Raw genomic sequence first — 20,617 nt, 5'->3', positions numbered from 1 at the left:
AACAAATCAATTAAGAAGGGTGTGTGGGCCCACCCCACACAAAAAAAGAAACAAGTCATAAAACACCAAGATAGAAGGGACCCAATCCAATTCCCTCATTTTATAGACCTGTTTGCTTACAGTTTTGATTCTAGCTAAAACAAGGACTAGAATCCAAGTCACCAAATTTCTAGTGCAGTGTTCCCTCTGGTATAATCAGTACCTATTTTTATGGTTAAGAAAGGAACTTTATTTTTGAGTCCATCCACAAGAAACTCCATTGAGAACCTGACATTTTCAATCTGGTCCCAAAGTAGGTTAATGCTATGAAAAGGGAGGATTTCTTTATGTGTGTGTGCATGTGTGTGCATGTGTCTGTGTGTGTGTGTGTGTGTGAGAGAGAGAGAGAGAGAGAGACAAGTCACATTTTAAAATATTAACTAATAAAATTCATATAGGAAATGAAATTATTCCCATAAGTCATTCTTTAAACAGGCAAGTTGATTGCCAGAAGGGACCTCGTCAAATGTCAGTAGCAGAACAAATTACTTACAAAGGGGAAAGTCAAAGAAAGGATGGACCTATTCCACAAAAATTCAATGATACTGACATTATGATACTGACAAAGAGAAGGAAGTGAGGAGAAGACAAAGCTGTTCAGCGGGGTGAGGGGACCGTATAAATGTTGGAAGGAAGAGAAGAAAACTGATGCCACACCTAAGAATATGTTCATAGCAAGAATACCAACAGAAACTTCATTAGAAGAAGCAGCACATGGACGCCTGGGTGGCTCAGTTGGTTAAGCGGCTGCCTTTGGCTCAGGTCATGATCCCAGCGTCCTGGGATGGAGTCCCATATCGGGCTCCTTGCTCGACGGGGAGCCTGCTTCTCCCTCTGCCTCTGCCTGCCATTCTGTCTGCCTGTGCTCGCGCGCTCTCTCTCTCTCTGACAAATAAATAAATAAAATCTTAAAAAAAAAAAAAGAAGAAGCACAAATGGACCAAAATATTTGAAAAGTTAAGCTTTAATAGTAAACAAAAGCAAATTAGAAGATTATTTGACAAACCCATTAAGTTGGTAAAGCAAAATAATAATGCAAGAGCATGAACGGACATACACTGCATGGTGCCCGCTGTAATACAGAGGAGCAAAACTTTTCTAGGAAGAAAACAATCCGAGGAACACTTCCATCTCTGAGACTTAATTCGACACGCTCACAAATATTTATGCAGAAAAAAAATATTCTCAAAATCTTAGTGATGAAAAACTGGAAACACCCTAGATGGCCTAAAATAAAGGGACTGGAAAAATAAACGATAGTACAGTCCTAAAACATACTATTACACGACCACTGAATACTGTGATACAAATGAAAATGTCAGATACCGAAAAGCTCTCACGGTAAAGAAGTTATAAAACAGTATATGAAGTGTGATTCTACGGCTGTACAAAACCTAATTGTAATACAAATACATACATTTGCCTAGAAAACCAACTGGAAATAAATTTCCCCAAACACCATCAGTGGTTATGCCTGCGAGTGAACAGACAGGTGGATTTTATTTACATCGGAGAGAGCGTCTTTCCTTTTCCAAAATATTCGACATAATTATACATATATTTAACGAAACCTGTGGCTAGGCTACTCCTGGCCCCTAACTGCTACGGAAAACGATACTTACTTTATTTGCACAAGTCACCTCCCTCTCTTCCACTTCAGGACCGTCCACAACCGTCTCCAAACAAACTGGGACGCCGGCGACACCTTCTCTGCCAGCGTTTAACCCACAGCAACCCAGCCGCCACTGCTTAGCAACTCCCCGCGTACCGCTCGAGAAAACGGAAACGGAAAAAGAAGACGCACAGGCGCAGTAAGTAAACTTGCTGTCCCTCCCAAAAGCCCAACAAGCGGAAGTGGTTATTCTAGTCTCGCCCACTTTGCCCGGCTTCGGCCGGAAGCTGTAGAGTCACTTCCGCCCTTACTAAACATGACCGACCTCCTTCCCTCGCCCTCCTTCTCTTCTCGCCTCTCAGACTAATTGTGATTGGTCGCAACGAGACTCGGCGGTGTCTCTGATCAAAGTCCCAGAGGAGGATACTCTAGCCTTGAGAGCTCGGTCGCTTTCTGTCTCACACTTGGAGGAAAGAACAGGCGTTTTCCGGGCTGCACTCGATGGTATCTTTGGACGGATAGAAGGGATCGCGCAAGGTATTATGGGACAATAATGGCCGCGTTCAAGATTGGTGTCTGGATCTGTAAGGCCTTCTGAGTGCGGGGTGGTGGTGCCGGCGCCCCAGAATCTGGGACAGAAGGTCCCGAGAGTCGAGCTTGGTGAGGTGAGTTTCCCTTCTTCCTTCCTGACCTGCCCTTCCCTAATCATGGCAGCTCCGGCGGCAGATATCGGTCCTTCGCTCAGGTTCCTGCCCGGGTTTGCAAAGTCTCGTCCCTGTCACCCAACTTGCCTTTCTCACCTTAGGGATGCTGCGCGGGTCAGCCCTGGCCCCGTCCTTTCTCCTTGATCTGGTCAGATCCTGCTGCCTGGCGCGGCCTCATGGAGGTGCAGGGATGCTGTCCAGGGGTCACCCTGCACCCTTCCTCGGGCTTCTGCATTAGCCCCCTCCCAGGCCGAGTCCGAGCACGAGTAGGGATCCTGTGTCTTTCTTTTCTTTGTCATAGTGGTATCTTTATTAGGTGATCTCCTGGACTGGAGGGCGAGGATTTTTGTCTGTTCGCTCTCTCTTCTATTCCTGTTGCCCAGAACAGCAACTGGCTCACAGAAGGAAGTCAATGAAAAATTGTTGAATGAGTAAATCTAGTTTTTCGAAATTTTTTTGTATCCTGTGTGGCTTCTCTGTCATTAATAATTCACCAGAATCCAGCCCCTTAACTCTTTATTTGTTCTCAGCAGCTAATTAAGTCTTGTCAGATGCCTTGTCCCAGGCTGTTGGTATGTACCTTTGCTGTCTCTAGAAATGTTTGGTTTCTCGTTCTCCATTACTCTGTTTAAATTCATTCATCCATTTTTTCAGCAAACGTTTATTTTGCTAGGCACTGGGACAGCAACAGCAAGACAGATGAGGTTCCCTTTTTTCCCATTATGAGTATATTTTCTAGTTCAAACTACTGCTGAGCAAAACATGTATGTGTTTACCTTCCTATTTAGATATGCTCTCATGCATACAGATGTCACCAATATGCAGCTCTCCCTTTTCTCTTGTGCCTGATGGCATTTTTCAAAATGCAACTCTTCTGTGTATGTTCATGTTATGTGTTCAGTCTGTTTGGCTTTATTTCTCTATAGAGCCGTGCGTGTTAGTTATTGTGGGCAAAACATTCTGGATTCTGGTGGTACCCTACACCTTGACAGTTACTTTGCTTCACTGACTTGTTGAAAGGGGAGCTACCCAAGCACGCAGGAATCAGCGTATGTTTTATAAATGGATGGCGTGTCATGGAGGGTAAAGAGGAATTGGTTACAAGTTGAGTGCCAGAAAATCTTACAGTCACCTTAATACTTTTCATGAACACCATTTCATAACCTAGTGTTTCTCATCAATATTTTTGGAGAAGGTAGATTGTTATTAAACAGATTTCAACTGCTGTGAGGTAATTGTTTTTTTACACAACACAACTGGTGCCAAAAAAGCCATTAGTGTATGGATCACATGGATGGCAGCCTTATACACCGATGTGCCTACTTTACTGTATCTGTAGTTTAAAAGGAGGGAGAGGTAGAACAACTTGGGTAGAAAATTTTGAGCCCCAGCTGGTATATAGGAGCACAGTAAGTAAAATAATATAATACATTTATGTAACGCTGTATGTTTACAGAGAGCTTTCATATACACTCTAGTATTTAATTCTCACAGTAACGCCATGGATTAGATAAAGCAAAAAGTATTTCTGTTTTACAGATATAGAAATTATGCCTAATCAAATATTAAGTTATCTGCTTACAATCATACAAGTAGAAAATGTAAAAATCTTGCATTCTAACTGAGGATTCTGACTTAAAATCTAGTGGTGTTTCCCCTCTAGTCTCTTTCTAGATGCTATTATGTTCTGGCAAGTGTCCCTTAGTAAGGTCTGTTCTTGCCTGGATGATATCTCCTTGGATTCTAGTGTTTGGTGGGTGTGTGAGTGTGTGTGTGTGTGTGTGTGTGTTTCTGATGCGTGTTGGGGTGGGAGTCAGAGGATCTTTTGAGATTGTCGGTGACTTAATGGAAAGGTCTTGGCAAGAGGTAGCTAAACAAAGCCTGGTCATGATGGGGAGGTTAATCCCCCGAATATACTTCTAACTTCAGTTATCCTGGCTTCTAGCAGAGTTGAACCTTCTCTTACATCCAGTACAAAATGGGTTGTCTTCCTTCCACAGACATCCCAGGGCCTGTCATGGAGGATGCCAGCGAGGATGCCTCGATTCATCGATTGGAAGGCACTGATATGGACTCTCAGGTTGGCGGTCTTATTTGCAAGACCAAAAGTGCCGCCAGTGAGCAGCATGTTTTCAAGGCCCCCGCCCCCCGCCCTTCATTGCTGGGGCTGGACTTGTTAGCTTCCCTGAAACGAAGGGAGCGCGAGGAGAAGGATGATGGGGAGGACAAGAAGAAGTCCAGAATCTCTTCCTACAAGGACTGGGAGGAGAGCAAGGATGACCAGCGGGATGCTGAGGAGGAGGGCAGTGACCAAGCTGGCCGACACAGCCGGAAAGACAGGTAAAAGCTGTGGGTTGGGTTGACCCAAAGGGAACGAGAATGCAGGCCAGGAAATAGCATCTCATGTTTATGTCTGTTTTCTAATTGGATGTGTAGATCTTCATGATTTTATTATGATTCTGTAATATTGAAGGTACATAGGAATTGGTGTTTTCTTCAGATTTGTGGAGAACATTCAAAGGCGTCTAAAGAGAGGATGGAGGTTAGAAGTGCTCTGGGTGGTTGCCATAGTAAGCCTGCAGGGAGATAAAGTGGAAAAGGACAGGTCAGCCAGCCAGAGGTCTGGGGGCAAGGTTTTTCTCTCATGTTTCCTCGGGAAACATGTTTCCTCCCTGTTTCAGACATTATCGGTCTGCTCGGGTGGAGACTCCATCCCACCCTGGTGGTGTGAGCGAAGAGTTTTGGGAACGCAGTCGGCAGAGAGAGCGGGAGCGGCGGGAGCATGGTGTCTACGCCTCATCCAGAGAAGAAAAGGATCGGAAGAAAGACAGATCACGGGATCGAGACTGTGACCGCAAGAGAGACAGAGGTAACGGTCGGCATCATTCACATAGTTCTGAGCAGAGCCATCGGTAGTCCGGTCGTGATTGGGATAGGTGATACTCTGGCCAGAGCAGCCCGGTTAAACATTTGAATTAACATGTCAGCCTCTTTCCTGTTGCAGGAGTTTTTCTAATGCCCAATAATTAGGGAGCCCTATTAGTTTTGATTGTGTCAGGGTTAGGAATAGCAGGCAGCTTAAGAACTGATACTTGCAACAAAGCTGCTTTGCTTGAGTGTGTGCTCCTCGTTTTATTATACTTGGTGATATAGGTGATAACAGGCAATATGTACAGAAAGCCAGAATTTACTACAGTGCTGGTGACAGAGAAAGGACAGTGCTGTGGAGCAAAGCTAGACATAAAATCCAGTGCTGGCTTTGCTTAGTGTTGTTTTAAGTTTTATAGCTTATACACTTGTAACTATTAAACAGCTATTCACTGTAGACTTGTAACTATTGTTTTTTGAATTCTTGCAGGAAAATAACTGTTACTGTGAGTTTGAAACTTTCTAGCCAGTAACTATTTTTTCCCCTTGAGAGAATGGGGATATGTGAGTTTCAGGAGCCCATGGATCGCATTAGAACAGTGCAGGTTGCACCTGTGAGTGAGTGGGAAGGCCTGTCCTTTCTCTAGGGTGAAGACGGGTGGAAATTAGGATGGGACACGTATGTCCTAAGCTCTGTGTGTGACTCTTGGCAGATGAGCGGGATAGAAGCAGACACAGCAGCAGATCCGAGCGAGATGGAGGGTCAGAGCGCAGCAGAAGAAATGAACCGGAGAGCCCGAGACACCGACCTAAAGGTAGACTGAACTATCGCTTGTGACTTGTGAGGGGTCGAGTGTATAAAAGGCAGGGCGAGTGACTCCTGTCCTCAGTTGATTTTCTGTGGGCAGAGTCAGAATTGCTGATTTCACTATGAACCTCCAGGAATACTTGGTTCTGAATCAGGCGGGGACGCCTTGGACCTGGCGAGTTGGATCTGGTCCTTTAAGCTGATAGGCCAGTTGGCTGAATGGCCAGTTCGCCAAATGGCAGGAAAGAATAGGGAGCTGGAGAAGAGGATTTATTAAAAATAATTATTTATATCCACAAGGAGTATGTTTGCTGAGAGAAATTGGCTGTTCTTTCAAATAAACATACTTTAAAAAAAAGAAAAATATTATAAACCCATGAAAACTGGATCATTAAAATCCAGGTATCTTTTTTTTTTTTTTTAATTTTTTTTAAAGATTTATTTATTTATTTGACAGACAGAGATCACAAGTAGGCAGAGAGGCAGGCAGAGCGAGGAGGTGGGGGAAGCAGGCTCTCCGCTGAGCAGAGAGCCCGATATGGGGCTCGATCCCAGGACTCTGGGACCATGACCCGAGCTGAAGGCAGAGGCTCTAACCCACTAAGCCACCCAGGCACCCCAAAATCCAGGTATCTTTAAAAACTGTCCAAACCATCTTACCGTCACAAATAGATATAAAGTTTATGCGTAGCGGAAGAGAGAAATTTGGGGAATTGACTTTTGGCTGACAGCGCTAGAGCCTGAGTTAGATGTCTCCTGTGGTTGTGTTCTTTGCGGCCTCAGACGCAGCTACTCCTTCAAGGTCTGCCTGGGAGGAAGAGGACAGCGGCTACGGCTTCTCCCGGCGCTCGCAGTGGGAATCCCCGTCTCCAACGCCTTCTTACCGGGATTCTGAGCGGAGCCATCGACAGTCCAGTCGTGATCGGGATAGGTGATGTTCTGGGCAGAGCAGCCCGGTTTCTCTGGGTGGGTGGCAGAGGGTGGACGTGAGGAGGGCAAAGGGGTCTGGGCTGGGAAAGCAGATGGCCACTGGGGAACACGTCGCAGCCTAGTGACTGCTCAGTGCTGCTGCTTCTACTGCTGCCCAGGTCTGTGCGGAGCAGGTATTCAGACGACACACCTCTGCCAACCCCCTCCTACAAATACAACGAGTGGGCCGATGACAGAAGACACCTGGGCTCCACGCCCCGTCTGTCCAGGGGCCGAGGTAAGGCAGGGAGGGAGGAGGAGGCAGGAAAGCAGGATGACTCGTCCCAGGGAGGTCGAGCACAGCTGCACTCGGGAGCAGTGTGGCTCTGCAGGGCTGCTGGCATCCCCTGGGGATAAACTGGGGTTACTGGGACTGACCTGCTACGTGTTCTCCTTCAGGAAGACGCGAGGATGGTGAAGAGGGAATTTCGTTCGACACAGAAGAGGAACGGCAGCAGTGGGAGGATGACCAGAGGGTAACAACTTGACATCTTTGGGGCTCCTGGGTGGCTCAGTGGGTTAAGCCTCTGCCTTCAGCTCAGGTCATGGTCTCAGGGTCCTGGGATCGAGTCCTTCATCGTGCTCTTTGCTCGGCAGGGAGCCTGCTTCCTCCTTTCTCTCTCTCTGCCTGCCTTTCTGCCTGCTTGTGATCTCTCTCTGTCAAATAAAATCTTAAAAAAAAAAAAAAAAAGAAAAAAACGACATCTTTGACGGACTGAACGAGGGCTAGTGGCCCTCCGTGGGGAGTGGGCCGTGAGTGAAGTCCCGTGGAACTGGACTTTGGTGAGGGAGCTTAACACGGGGCAGGCTCGGGAGCTGAGCCCTACTCAGTCCTGAGGCCCTGGAATCGGTTCACGGAGGCACAGGCTCCTGCACCAGCTCCTTCACCAGACGCAGGGCCTACCGGAGTTTTTAGTTGAGTGCTGGTGCCACCGTGTGGTGAATGTAGGAAGTGCCGTCAGGAGTCCGCGCCCGGAGTTCTCCTCCAGGTGGCTCATCTCCTAGTAGGGCGGCCCTTGCCTGGCCCCGTCACCCCCCCAGTGACTTTTTCCCAGACATCTCTTCTCTGGCCTTGTCATTCACGTATACTCCGTCTGTCCCTTGTTCTCGTTGCCTTGTCCCCTGTGTTGCAGCAAGCGGACCGGGATTGGTACATGATGGATGAGGGGTACGACGAGTTCCACAACCCCCTGGCCTACTCCTCCGAGGATTACGTGAGAAGGCGGGAGCAGCACCTGCATAAACAGAAGCAGAAGCGCATTTCGGCTCAGCGAAGGCAGATCAACGAGGTGGGCAGCCCGCGGTAGTCGGAGCCGACTCAGCTGGAGCGGGGGCCACGCCGTGGTGGCACGGCTCGCCTCCCAGTCACTGATGTACCCGGTGCCGCTGTACCTCTGGAGGCAGAGGAGGGGTGGGCTTCAGATAACTTCCAGCTGCTAACTTCCTTCTTCTGCAGTCCTTCCTCGAGGGCTGCCGTGGATGGGAACTGATAGGGTGGCTTCTGGCTCTGTGTTCTTGGTGTCTCCGACTGGGGCTGGGGACACTCGCCATGCGTCTGTCTGAATAGAGGTTCTGACTTAGATATAAAGGGCTGCTGCTTAGAAAAAATACTGCTGGTGATTTGGGATCAGCAACTCTGCTTTCTAAGGAGCTGCAGGGTACAGAGGCCCGGGACAGCTCCGTGGCATCCCCTGGCCCTTCTGTCAGGACTTGACGAGTGGACTTGCCGGTGACCTTTCAGGATGCCTTTTGGTTGCAGTCTGAGCCTGGCCTCCTGTTGTGTCGTCACAGGATAACGAGCGCTGGGAGACCAACCGCATGCTCACCAGCGGGGTGGTCCATCGGCTGGAGGTGGACGAGGACTTCGAGGAGGACAGTGCAGCCAAAGTGCACTTGATGGTGCACAACCTGGTTCCTCCCTTTCTTGATGGGCGCATCGTCTTCACCAAGCAGGTGAGGCTCCCGGGGCCCGAGAGAAGCCAGCTCAGGTAGAACTGAAGTGGAAAAAGGAGAGAGGAGGAAAAAGGCCCCTTGCCTGATGGGGTAGCAGTCTGTTCCGTTTCCTGGGGCTGCTGTGCAGTGGACCTTCCTGTTGAGTTAACCATTAGTGGGGAATTTCTCTTTTTCCTCAACCTTTTGCAGCCAGAGCCCGTGATTCCAGTCAAGGATGCCACTTCTGACTTGGCCATTATTGCTCGAAAAGGCAGTCAAACAGTGCGGAAGCACAGGGAACAGAAGGAACGGAAAAAGGTTGGTTTCTTGTCATTGGGGGTTGGGCTGTCTCTTGTGAGAGTGGGTTTTTTTGTTTTCTTTTGGTCTTTTTTCTTTTTAGAAAAATCGTATTAGATCTCCCAGGTAGGGTTCTTGTTGGAAGTTCGATGACCCTCCCAGAGCAAGAGCAAGCTGTTGGAGGAGGGCACTGTGTTCTTCTGCCACGGCCTTAGTGAAGACAACCGCCGGGCCTGATGCTCGGGGAGCTTGAGGTTGAAATGGGGAAGCAGGCTCAGTACCACTGCCGCCTTGCGGGGACTCACCACCTGCTGGGTGCAGCGTCTTGTCAAGTGGGATTAATTTTCCGTTGATCGAAATCGTGTTACATGATGTTTGGTATTGTTTTTAGGCTCAACACAAACACTGGGAGCTGGCTGGAACCAAGCTAGGAGACATCATGGGTGTCAAAAAAGAGGAAGAGCCAGATAAAGCTCTGACGGAAGACGGTAAAGTGGACTATAGGTAGGCATCCTGGTCAGCAGCGGGCTGTCTCTAACGAGGACACTTGCTGGGGAATGGATAGAATTGTGTTTTGTGAATAGGAAAATCATGTCACTTCGGGTCTTCTGGTCCCTTCTGGTCCCTTCCTCCTGGTCTTTCTCTTCTACCATCTGCGGGTTTTCCTAGATAGTTTTCCTCTGGCCTCTACTGCCACTGCTGTAGGTGCCACCCCCGCCTGCCGGCCTTGGACACCTCACATGGGTCTCATGCCAGTCCCATGGGGTAGGTGCTGTTCTTCCCGTGTCCTGTGTGCACCAGATGACGTCCAGGGAGGTTAACTGGTTTGAGGTCACCCGGCTGATAAATGGTGGTTTGATGATGATCCCTGGACAGCGGGACTTGGAGCCCAGTATCTTAGTTACTCTGCTTCAGTGTGTTTCAGATGTTCAGTATGGGATGGTGGGGTTTGCCCCCTTAGATTTCAGTTTAATGGAAGGAGGAATTACTTTTAATAGTGGTTTGAGCCCTGAAAGGATTGTCTTGTCAGAGAGAGACATCCCCGTTCATAGAGGTTTTTAAACAGATGGTAAAGAGCTCCTTATTGGGGTTCCCACCTTGGGTAGGTGACTGGACTCAGATGTCCCTGGTGAGTCTCATTCTCTGAACATCCTAAGGTCTTGCCGAAGCGGCATCCGAGTGAATAGTCCTCTGTACCCCTGTGAGAAATGACCCAAGTGAGAAGTCGGTACAACCGATCAGCCCTTGTTAGCCTGTAGTTGATGGTAGTCCCATAGGCGTTGACTGTTAGCTGACCAGGAGTGATGGTCAAGTTAGGAATACCCATGGGTGGGCCTGCCAGGGGTCCAATCTCTTGGGGGAGGGCGAGTGGCAGAGGCACGGACTTTGGCAACACTGAACTGCTCTCTCTTTGCCTTGCAATCTGGGGAGACTCACGTAGTACTTTTGAGTCTAGGCCTGTGTGCATGTGTCAGATACTTGCGTGCTTTCAATGAAAGCTGTTGGCCAGGACGCAGTGGGTGTGTTCGTTCTCACAATTCTTTGAAAATGAAGCTGCTCAGACTGTGCTGTCCTGCCCAGAGGAGAGAGACGGGGTCTGAGCCGGGTCCGGGCACTGTGGCCTCGCCGCCTCCTTTCAGCCCTTTGCACGTTGTGCCAAAACCGCCCCTAGTGTTCGTGTGAGATCCCGAGCTGGGGGGCAAGCTCTTTAGGGCTGAGATTTGGCCCGTTTGCTCATCCGAGCTCCTGCAGGTCCTACTGAGCCCTGTACCTGAGGGTGTCGTGTGTGTTGTGGCTTCTCCGGCAGCAGTGCCAGTCCCCGAGGCAGAGGACAGGAGCAGCGCTTCAGGTTGCCTGGCTGCGCGGGGCTCTCAGAGCCTTCTTGTGTCTCGGTGAGGTAGTTCTCGCTCTGGGTGCCGGAAGAAGGGCAGGAGCCCGCTCAGGAAGAATAGCGTGAGAGATCGTGCAGGGTGATGGGGCTGCTTTGTGTTCTCAGGACAGAGCAGAAGTTTGCAGACCACATGAAGAAAAAGAGCGAAGCCAGCAGCGAGTTTGCCAAGAAGAAGTCCATTCTGGAGCAGCGACAGTATCTGCCCATCTTCGCTGTGCAGCAGGAACTTCTGACTATCATCAGGTGATTCCTTCCCGGGCCCGGGACAGCCACTGTTGAGTCGGGTTCCCCTTTGTCCCTTGAATTTACTCAGTAGCTCTTCTGCTTTGGGGCGTTGCATCTGACGGAGAACACGAAGAATTTTTTCTTACCTGGTACGGGTGCTCTTGGCTTTTTTGGCCAAAGCAGGAAAGACAGCGTTGCTTTGTTACAGTTCACTTGTTTAACCCCCACAGTCTTCTAGACGTTTTAGGAGGTGTCTCGGTTCTGAGCTGTTATCCCAGGGAAATCCACCTTTCCAAGCGGGTGTGCTCCTTGGATAGTGATGTGGACATAGGAGGTGGCCCCATCTTCTCAGAGGCTCCCTGGTGGCCTTCCACTCAGCACGCCTTGCCTTCATCTTCTCTCCCTTGTAGAGATAACAGCATCGTGATCGTGGTTGGAGAGACAGGGAGCGGTAAGACCACTCAGCTGACGCAGTACTTGCATGAAGACGGTTACACGGACTACGGGATGATCGGGTGCACCCAGCCTCGCCGTGTGGCTGCCATGTCTGTGGCCAAGAGAGTCAGTGAAGAAATGGGGGGCAACCTTGGTGAGGAGGTGAGTGGGCGTGAGGGCTGAGCCATGTGGCTCCCATTAGGCTGAGCTGATCTGCTAAGGCCTGGACCCAGCACAGGGTGTGCCAGCCGTGACCTGGGGCCCAGGGCTTCTGAGCCCTTTCTCTCTGACCTTCAGGTGGGTTACGCGATCCGCTTCGAAGACTGCACGTCAGAAAACACCTTGATCAAATACATGACGGACGGGATCCTGCTGCGGGAGTCGCTCCGGGAAGCGGACCTGGATCACTACAGTGCCATCATCATGGACGAGGCCCACGAGCGCTCCCTCAACACTGACGTGCTCTTTGGGCTGCTCCGGGAGGTGAGGGCTTTGGGGTACACTCCGTCTGTGCCCTTGAAGCTTTGAGCAGCGCGCTGTTGGTGCTGGAGGTGGGCCTGGGCTCTCGCCTAGGAGGCTGAGGGGGGTCTCTGACAGGCCAGAGTGTCCCCCGAGGCCTCCAGGTTGCCCGGCTCAGACGTGGTGTTGTAGTTCACTCTGCTCTTGCTCAGCTGAGTACTCATGGTTCTCTTGGCTCTGGCTTCCTGGCTTCAGGCTTCAGGATTCTTAAGAGTCTAATGTGCCAGTCCGTTAGCTTCGGTCCGTTAGCTGAGGGTTTCAAATCGCTGGGGAAGCCTCACACTGACCTTTTCTCTTAGGTGGTGGCTCGGCGCTCAGACCTGAAGCTCATCGTCACGTCAGCCACTATGGATGCAGAGAAATTTGCTGCCTTTTTTGGGAATGTTCCCATCTTCCACATCCCTGGCCGGACTTTCCCTGTTGACATTCTCTTCAGCAAGGTACTGAGGTTTCCTTTTTGAACCAGTCCTGATCTCTGATGAGAACCCAGCCCCGTCTGTAGCCCTGAACATACCCCACTCTCTAGCCCCCACACCAGTGACTGGCCACCGGTTCCCAGAGGGGTGCCAGCCTGCATTTCCCTTGATAACTGCCCTCTGACTGTGTCCCTGGCTGGTGTTGCAGACCCCGCAGGAGGACTATGTGGAGGCCGCAGTGAAGCAGTCCTTACAGGTGCACCTGTCAGGGGCTCCTGGGGACATCCTTATCTTCATGCCTGGCCAAGAGGACATTGAGGTGTGTGCCTTGGTCATGACTCTGATGAACGGGTAGTGTCCTGCCTGTGAGGCGCTCTGGGGTCTCATGGCTCCTCTCTCTGCCATCAGGTAACCTCAGACCAGATTGTGGAACATCTGGAGGAACTGGAAAATGCACCTGCCTTGGCTGTGCTGCCCATCTACTCTCAGCTACCGTCTGACCTCCAGGCTAAAATCTTCCAGAAGGTGCAGTAGCAAGAAAGTCTGTCCTGGGTCCTCACCTTTGGGTCTCCCTGGATTCTCCCCCAGGGAGGCAGAGAGAGAGAGGGTGTTTCTTTTCTGGCAGGGGTGGGGGTGTTCTTTCCCCTGTAGAGTCTTTCCTACCTGTGGGCCTACAGCCTGCCCTCCTGTACATCCTGCCTGGCTCTAGGCTCCAGATGGAGTTCGGAAGTGTATCGTTGCCACCAACATTGCTGAGACGTCTCTGACTGTCGATGGCATCATGTTTGTTATTGACTCTGGTTATTGCAAATTAAAGGTAAGGAAAGACACGGGCCCTGGGGCCCTGGAACGTCACAGTAACTCAGTTGGGGGAGGGCAGGCCCTGGGTCCTCAGCCCATAGAGGCAGGATGGACTCAGAAGTGCTGGTACTATTTCAGAGTCTAACATTGGATTGCTGATTTTGCCATGCACTTGACCGATTTAATCCTAGTGATAACACCACGAAGTAGATGATTTAGTAACTCAGTAGAGATTACAGAGCTGATATTTGTGGGGGAGATTTCTTAAGTTTCCTGGCTTCAAAAGGATGGCCGCTGGCTTGCTAGAACACCGTGCTCTGTGATATGTAGCAGCCTGGGCTGTCTTTGTTTGAGAGCTGCCTCTCCTTTGCCCTTGCTCTCTCCTTTATCAGCCCTTTACTGTCTCCCCTCCCAAGGTCTTCAACCCCAGGATTGGCATGGATGCTCTACAGATCTACCCCATCAGCCAGGCCAATGCCAACCAGAGGTCGGGGCGCGCTGGCCGGACGGGCCCAGGTCAGTGTTTCAGGTAGGAGCCCTGTGCTAGCCTGCTTTCTGGGGCAGTACCGGGATTGCGGAGTGTGGAGCTGGGGCAGTGGGTGCTGGACTGTGATCCCGCACAGGGATGCCGACCCCAGGATCCCTGAGGCTGGGCACTGGTGGCAGGACTGCCACCTGTTGGTCTTCTCATCATCCCCTGCCTTCCCAGGCACCTGTGAGGTGTGAGCGGCTTTGGGTTTTAGGCAGCCTGGAGTGGCATTGGAGCCCAGGGCACTTCCCTTCAAGGGTAGATTGAACAGATTTATGGGGTTCTGCAGTTTTCGTTTTCATTGCTTCTAATTTTTAGAAATACTCACTATAGAAATCCAGAAAGTACGGAAAACTGTAAAGAAAACAAAAGCAAGCCATGATTCTAGTCCCAGGCTCATTGGTTCCAGACATAAAGCACATGCGTAGGCTCATTGGTTCCAGAAATATAACACACGTGTAGGAGACTCCAGCAGAAGCGTGAACTGGCGGGACTGAATTTAGAACGGGTGGAAATGCGGGATGAAAGGGGAGGTTGGCCTCCAACCCCGTGGCTTTCAGCTCTTCCAGCCTTTCTGGGGCGTGGGCACTGGGGAGAGTTGAGCAGCACAGCTCACCCCCCAGGGGGATGCCCGTGTAGGCGTTGGGCCTGTTGGAGACTCAGCAGGGCCTGGTGTTCTCCCCGGCAGGCTCTACACCCAGAGCGCCTACAAGAACGAGCTCCTGACCACCACGGTGCCTGAGATCCAGAGGACCAACCTGGCCAACGTGGTGCTGCTGCTCAAGTCCCTCGGCGTGCAGGACCTGCTGCAGTTCCACTTCATGGACCCGCCGCCTGAGGACAACATGCTCAACTCCATGTATCAGCTCTGGATCCTCGGGGCCCTGGACAACACTGGTGCGTGGGCCCCAGCGGCTGGGGGAGAGATGGGGTTCTCTCTTGACCTCACTGCGTCTCCTCAATGTCCGGATTTGCCCCTCTCCCAGGTGGTCTGACCTCGACGGGTCGGCTGATGGTGGAGTTTCCCCTGGACCCGGCGCTGTCCAAGATGCTGATTGTGTCCTGTGACATGGGCTGCAGCTCGGAGATCCTGCTCATCGTGTCCATGCTCTCCGTGCCGGCCATCTTCTACAGGCCCAAGGTGGGGACGTGGTGTCCCGTGCTTCTACCCCAGCGGCCGCAGCACAAGTCATGGGGCTTGAGGAAGGATTAGAGGGAACTGGTTTCCTCTGTTATTATTAACATGGGATAGCGGGACAGGAGTCAGAACTTTCAAAGAATAATCTTGCTGTTTTCTGGTAAGCACTTTGGGGTGAGGGAAAGCCTGGGCTACACGAGGGGTTCTCAGTGATTTGGGAATTGGCAAGAGTGTTTTTTATCTTCCAGTGTAGTTGTGTCTCAGCCCTCGTGTTTTAGAGTAAATATTTTGTTATGAGCTACGTTATTTTCCGTGTTGTCAGGGTCACATATCGACGTGTTTGAAGTTGTGTGTGCTGGCAGCTGCAGGGTCTTCTTAGAGGGCCTGGACTGCCTGTGCTCAGAGGAACAGTCCTTTTTCCTTTCTAGGGCCGAGAGGAGGAGAGCGATCAGATCCGGGAGAAGTTTGCTGTCCCCGAGAGTGACCATTTGACCTACCTGAATGTCTACCTGCAGTGGAAGAATAATAATTACTCCACCATCTGGTGTAACGATCATTTTATCCATGCCAAGGCCATGCGGAAGGTAGGGGCAGTAGCCCAGATGAGCGGGATGTTGGGGTGAGGGGTGGTAGGGAGCAAGAGGGGAGGGCTCGCTCCTTCTCTGCTCCGTGTCCTGCCCTAGGTCCGGGAGGTACGGGCTCAGCTCAAGGACATCATGGTGCAGCAGCGGATGAGCCTGGCCTCGTGTGGCACCGACTGGGACATCGTCAGGAAGTGTATCTGTGCAGCCTATTTCCACCAGGCGGCTAAGCTCAAGGTGAGCCGGGGAAGCCTTGTTGTGGCCCCTTTCTGGCCTGGTAATTGTTCCAGAGCAAAGTTTTTTCTCATTGTCCAGTCCTACAGATCTGGGCTTTCCCCACGAAGGCCTGTGTCAAGACAAGGGATGCAGTGGCTGCCCACATGAGGTGTGATTTCTTGCTGTGGTTGGTCACCTGTTACGTCTCTTCCCTAGGGAATTGGGGAGTATGTGAATATCCGGACGGGGATGCCCTGCCACCTGCACCCCACCAGCTCTCTCTTTGGAATGGGCTATACCCCAGACTATATAGTGTATCACGAGCTGGTCATGACCACCAAGGTGAGTCTTTTCTGACACAGCTTGCGTGACGTAGGCTCATCTGGCTGGGCCAGGCCTCTGTAACCCTTCCTTGCCTTCCGGTATGTGCTTTGAGCTTGGGAGACTTGAGGCCACATGTGCTGCTTTGAGGGGAGTTGAGAGACTGGTTTTCAGTTGGGTTTCGGGGAGGCTTATGTAGAATTAATCTTTAGATGACAGTGGCCTCAGCTGCGCCAGTGGCGTGTTTCCTGCTTCCCGCCTGGGTTAAGCAACCCCTCTTGGTGTCATGGGAAGGGCTTTCTGAGGGTCGAGGCCTTTTCTCTTGGATACTGGGCGGCATGTTTTTAAGCATGGAGACATTTCCATGGGAGAGAGGATTAAAATTCTGGTGTCGAGGGCTTATGTCCGCCTTTTTCAGCCTCAGAGAGCTGGGGATAGTCCCTTCCCACATAGGCCCTCATTGTGGAACTTCTGTGGAAAGCACAGCCCAAAGCATTGGCCCTTCTGTGATGACCACTCTGTGATCCTTCCGCCTCCAGGAGTACATGCAGTGTGTGACTGCCGTGGATGGAGAGTGGCTGGCGGAGCTGGGCCCCATGTTCTACAGCGTGAAACAGGCGGGAAAGTCTCGGCAGGTAAGGGCCCTGCAGGTTCCATGGAGGTTTTGTTTGCCTCCATGGGTGGGACCCATTTTTTGCTTAGGCTGGTATTGAAGACATGTCATCATCTGACTCCTGCCTTCCTTCCGTCTCTCTCAAACACATAAGCTGGGATCAAGCCAGATTGGTCTGTTAGATTTGCCCCATCTGCTCCAGTTGCTTGCTTGGCTGAGCTTTTTTTTTCTTTTTCTTTTTTTTTCCTTTTTATGATTTTATTTACTTATTCTGAGGGAGTAGGGACAGGGAGAGAATCTCAGGCGGACTCCTCCTTGAGCTCGGAGCCCCATGCTGGACTCAATTCCATGACAATGAGACCATGACCTGAGCGGAAATCGAGAGTTTGATACTTAACCAACTGGGCCACCCAGGCCTTTAAAAAAACCAAAAAACTTATTAGAATGTCCAAATATTCATAAAAGCGTAAAAAACAGTATAGGGAGCCATCATGAATTCATCACCTGCTTGCCGTAATGATCGACATTGGTCAGTCTTGTTGGGCTTACTCCTACCATCCTCCACACACTCATTGTTTTTCCTGGAAAAATTTTAAAGTGCATTTCAGACACATTATGTCACCAACATAAACTTGAGTAAACATCTTGTTTAAAACTTACTTGTTTTTAAAATGTCACTTTATTTGTTTTTAAAATGTAACTTTTGTGCCATTATTGTTTAACAGAATTAATCCTTAATGTTATTTAAGTTTCCAGTTTCTATTCATATTTCTCCTTTCATCCCAAAGATAACTTTTTATGATTGATCTGCGTGGATTAGGCTCTGAACATGACAATTAGTTGTTACATGTGTTAAGTCTTTTATTCTAGAGCATGCTCTGCCCCCATTCTTTATAATGGCATTGATGTATTGGAGAAACCAGGTCACTTATAGAGTGTCCCATGTTCTGTATTTGGTTAGTTGCTTTTTCATGATGGTGTTTAACTTGTGCCTCTATTCCATGTTAATTTTATAAACCAGAAATTAATCTCAAGGCATGATAGAATTCAGATTTAGCTGATTTGGGCAAAGTTGCATAAATACATGTGGTGTTATGAACGTCCTTCTAGATCTTGTCAGGAAGCACGTCAGGTCTGGTGGTCCCACTTTTGAGGATGCTCAGCTTGATCAGTGGTTCTCCCCGATCCCGGCAGCAGAAGTTCCCTACCTGCTGCTCCATCTCCCCGTCGTCTTACTGTCCATGGACTACGACTGCCTAGAGCTAGGATTCAGGGCTACAGAAGGTGGCAGGGCTCCTGCTTCTCCTCTTGTCAGTACTGTCTGCATTGGGCTGGCGCACATCTTCCTTGTGCGTATTTTTCCCAGTCAGGGGGTCATGTCTCCCTAGTTTCTGTACCTCCTAGCATCACTGTGCACTTGGTAAGAGTGTGAAAGTACTTACTGAATTGAGTGGAGTGCTGAGGCATGACAGGGTTCGGACTGAATTGTGCAGCGTCTGGCTTGACTCAGTGAGGAGAATAGGCTTCAGCCTCAAAAGACAAGGGGGCCTTAGTGTTGGGGCACAGAGCCATATGGCCCCAGCTCTGGAAGCTGACCCAGAGGACACAGCACCTGGCTTGTGGCAGAGTGTGGATGAGGCCTCTTCACCTGCCGGTCCCCGGTCCATCTCTCACTTTTCTAGGAGAACCGCCGACGGGCCAAAGAGGAGGCTTCTGCCATGGAGGAGGAGATGGCCCTGGCTGAGGAGCAGCTGCGAGCCCGGCGGCAAGAGCAGGAGAAGCGCAGCCCCCTGGGCAGTGTCCGGTGAGCTTCGGCCTCGGAACCCGGGCTGGGATGGAGCCCGTCTGTGGGAGGCTCTGGGGACCAGCCTGAGAGACGGAGCAGGTCCCGACGCAGGGTTGCGATCTAAGACAAGTTGAGTGTAGGGCTGAATGGTGACAGAAGTTGACCGGTCCCGCATGGAGGCATGGGAGGAGTTCCAGACACACTGTCTCCGGTGGTGATATGTCTGCAACTCCTGGTCCCTGTCGTGTTGTTCTCTGGCCTGTGGTTGGCTGGAGAAGTTCCAGCTTCACTGACAAGTGAGGACTTGGAAATCATGGTGGGCTCCGGGAGGGGAGCCTGGGAGCCTTGGAGCCTTGGTTTCTGTGTCTCTGCTGGCCCGGAGTTGGCTCAGACTTCACTGGTGAAGGGCACAGTTTTCTGCAAGACTGCCTTCACTTCAGACCCCAGCTGCAAGTTGGGGGGTTGCCAAAGGTCACTCTTACTTCTGACCAATTTGCTACAAATTTGGGGGTCCCCGAGGACTCCCCCACGTTCGATAATTTTCTAAAATAACTCATAGAATTCAGGAAGGTACTGTGTTTATGATTACAGTTTTATTATAGCCAAAGGATACAAATCAGAAGCAGCCCAATGGAGGGATGCAGAGAATGAGGTCTGTGACGGTCCCGCATGTGAAGCTTCCATTGTCCTCAGGGCCCCACAACCCTCCTGGCATGCTGCGGTGTGATAGTATGCACAGAAGCACTGCTGGCCAGGGAAGCTGCCATGTCCAGAGCTTCAGTGTCCAGCGTTTTATTGGGGTTTCATTCATGGGCGTGAATGGTTGAGTAAACATCCATGTGGTTGACTCACTCCCCAGCCGCCTCCTTTCCACGGAGGCTGGGCTGATACCATAAGGTCACATTACATCCCTGAATCATCCTGAATCATCTCGTTAGGAGAAATTATTAGATGTGGTCTGAGGGCCCACCGGGAGTAACAGAGACATTCAATCCCACGGGTTTAGAGATGACCTCCCAGGACCCGGGGACAGATGCATGGGTGGTTCATTGGTAGAATTCTCGCTTGCCAGCACCTGGGGACAAAGGCCAGTTAGATTCTTCATTAGACCGATGGAGTGGCAGCCTGGTGAGGTGACTGGAAGGCTGCTTCCACAGCTCACCCAGGAGGTATGAAAGGGATTATTTAAAGAGCTACCTCCCAACAGTCCTTGGTGGATATCAGAATGAGGTGATTATTTTATTCTGTTCCCCATTACACGTGAGAAAGGCAGCGGGGGTGGAAATGTGCTGGAGGAGAAGACCTTTCAGTCCCAAAGCCTGCTTACACACCACTTAGAAACAGCAAGGCCTTGGGCTCTTCGTCCGCCTGGGCATCCTGGTTGGAGTGAGCAGCAGCGTGATTCCTCGTCCCTCCTTCTGTATCTCCAGGTCTACAAAGATCTACACTCCAGGCCGGAAGGAACAAGGCGAACCCATGACCCCTCGCCGCACACCAGCCCGCTTTGGGCTCTGAGCTGAGGCTTTGTCTGCAGAGGATGCAGCCGTGTATGGAGTCCTGAGCCCCACGGCTAGAGCACCTGCGGCCCGCCAGCGAACCCCTTCATCTGCGCGCTTTCATCTGTACGTCACGGCCCCTGGGGGAGGCTGCAGCAGGGGCCAGCTCTGCCATGGGGAGGAGGAGTTCCTCAGTGCAGGAGTTCTCAGTGCGGAGCAGCAGAGAGCGGCCAGGGCCGTGAGAGGGGGCCGGACCCATCGTATCCAAATAAACCATTCCCGGGATGCTTGGTGTATAAATGACGTGGCCGTGACTATGGTTTTTTAAATTCTGTGTAAAGCAGCAAAATGGAGCTAGAGGGAATTGTAATTTGGTTATAATTCAGGATTTGGAAATAAATTTATTGTTTGTAAAATGTTA

General features: G+C 50.7%; 3 protein-coding genes across 7 annotated transcripts in view; 1 reads left to right on the top strand and 2 right to left on the bottom strand.

The window, feature by feature from the left end:
* Positions 1–1,775, bottom strand: part of TXNL4B (thioredoxin like 4B) — a 9,162-nt gene extending 7,387 nt beyond the window's left edge. For all 3 annotated transcript variants that reach the window (XM_032323526.1, XM_032323527.1, XM_032323524.1), the window contains exon 1: positions 1,662–1,775. The gene's annotated coding sequence lies outside the window, so the exon portion shown is untranslated. The remainder of the gene's footprint in view (positions 1–1,661) is intronic.
* On the top strand, positions 1,764–20,617 carry DHX38 (DEAH-box helicase 38). 3 transcript variants are annotated; one of them, XM_032323520.1, is made up of 28 exons: positions 1,764–1,854; positions 2,014–2,316; positions 4,356–4,695; positions 5,037–5,224; positions 5,937–6,038; positions 6,815–6,962; positions 7,120–7,238; positions 7,400–7,476; positions 8,134–8,289; positions 8,792–8,953; positions 9,143–9,250; positions 9,621–9,733; positions 11,226–11,363; positions 11,756–11,942; positions 12,078–12,263; positions 12,599–12,739; positions 12,924–13,034; positions 13,124–13,240; positions 13,425–13,532; positions 13,933–14,045; positions 14,734–14,942; positions 15,032–15,186; positions 15,612–15,767; positions 15,867–16,001; positions 16,197–16,322; positions 16,841–16,936; positions 18,597–18,718; positions 20,131–20,617. In XM_032323520.1, the coding sequence occupies exons 3-28, from the start codon at positions 4,373–4,375 to the stop codon at positions 20,213–20,215; spliced, it is 3,681 nt and encodes a 1,226-aa protein (XP_032179411.1). In that variant the 5' UTR covers positions 1,764–1,854; positions 2,014–2,316; positions 4,356–4,372; the 3' UTR covers positions 20,216–20,617. The 3 variants fall into 3 exon arrangements, with proteins under 3 accessions (XP_032179411.1, XP_032179410.1, XP_032179412.1); XM_032323519.1 differs by lacking the exon at positions 1,764–1,854 and having other exon boundaries at positions 1,952–2,316; XM_032323521.1 differs by lacking the exons at positions 1,764–1,854; positions 2,014–2,316 and adding an exon at positions 2,392–2,621.
* The window catches only part of PMFBP1 (polyamine modulated factor 1 binding protein 1), a 164,378-nt gene continuing 162,884 nt past the window's right edge, over positions 19,124–20,617 (bottom strand). Inside the window, exon 26 of the mRNA XM_032323522.1 lies at positions 19,124–19,775. Coding sequence (XP_032179413.1) covers positions 19,747–19,775 — 29 coding nt within the window. The 3' untranslated portion in view covers positions 19,124–19,746. The remainder of the gene's footprint in view (positions 19,776–20,617) is intronic.

The sequence above is a fragment of the Mustela erminea genome, chromosome 19 (genome assembly GCF_009829155.1).
Source record: "Mustela erminea isolate mMusErm1 chromosome 19, mMusErm1.Pri, whole genome shotgun sequence".
NCBI lineage: Eukaryota > Metazoa > Chordata > Mammalia > Carnivora > Mustelidae > Mustela > Mustela erminea.
This window is presented reverse-complemented; position numbering and strand designations above follow the sequence as displayed.

Coding starts and splice junctions, on each gene's coding strand:
- DHX38 (XM_032323520.1), top strand. CDS start 4,373: ATGGAGGATGCCAGCGAGGATGCCTCGATTCATCGATTGGAAGGCACT. Junction 4,696..5,036: donor CGACACAGCCGGAAAGACAG/GTAAAAGCTGTG, acceptor TCCCTGTTTCAG/ACATTATCGGTCTGCTCGGG. Junction 13,035..13,123: donor CTGGCCAAGAGGACATTGAG/GTGTGTGCCTTG, acceptor CTCTGCCATCAG/GTAACCTCAGACCAGATTGT.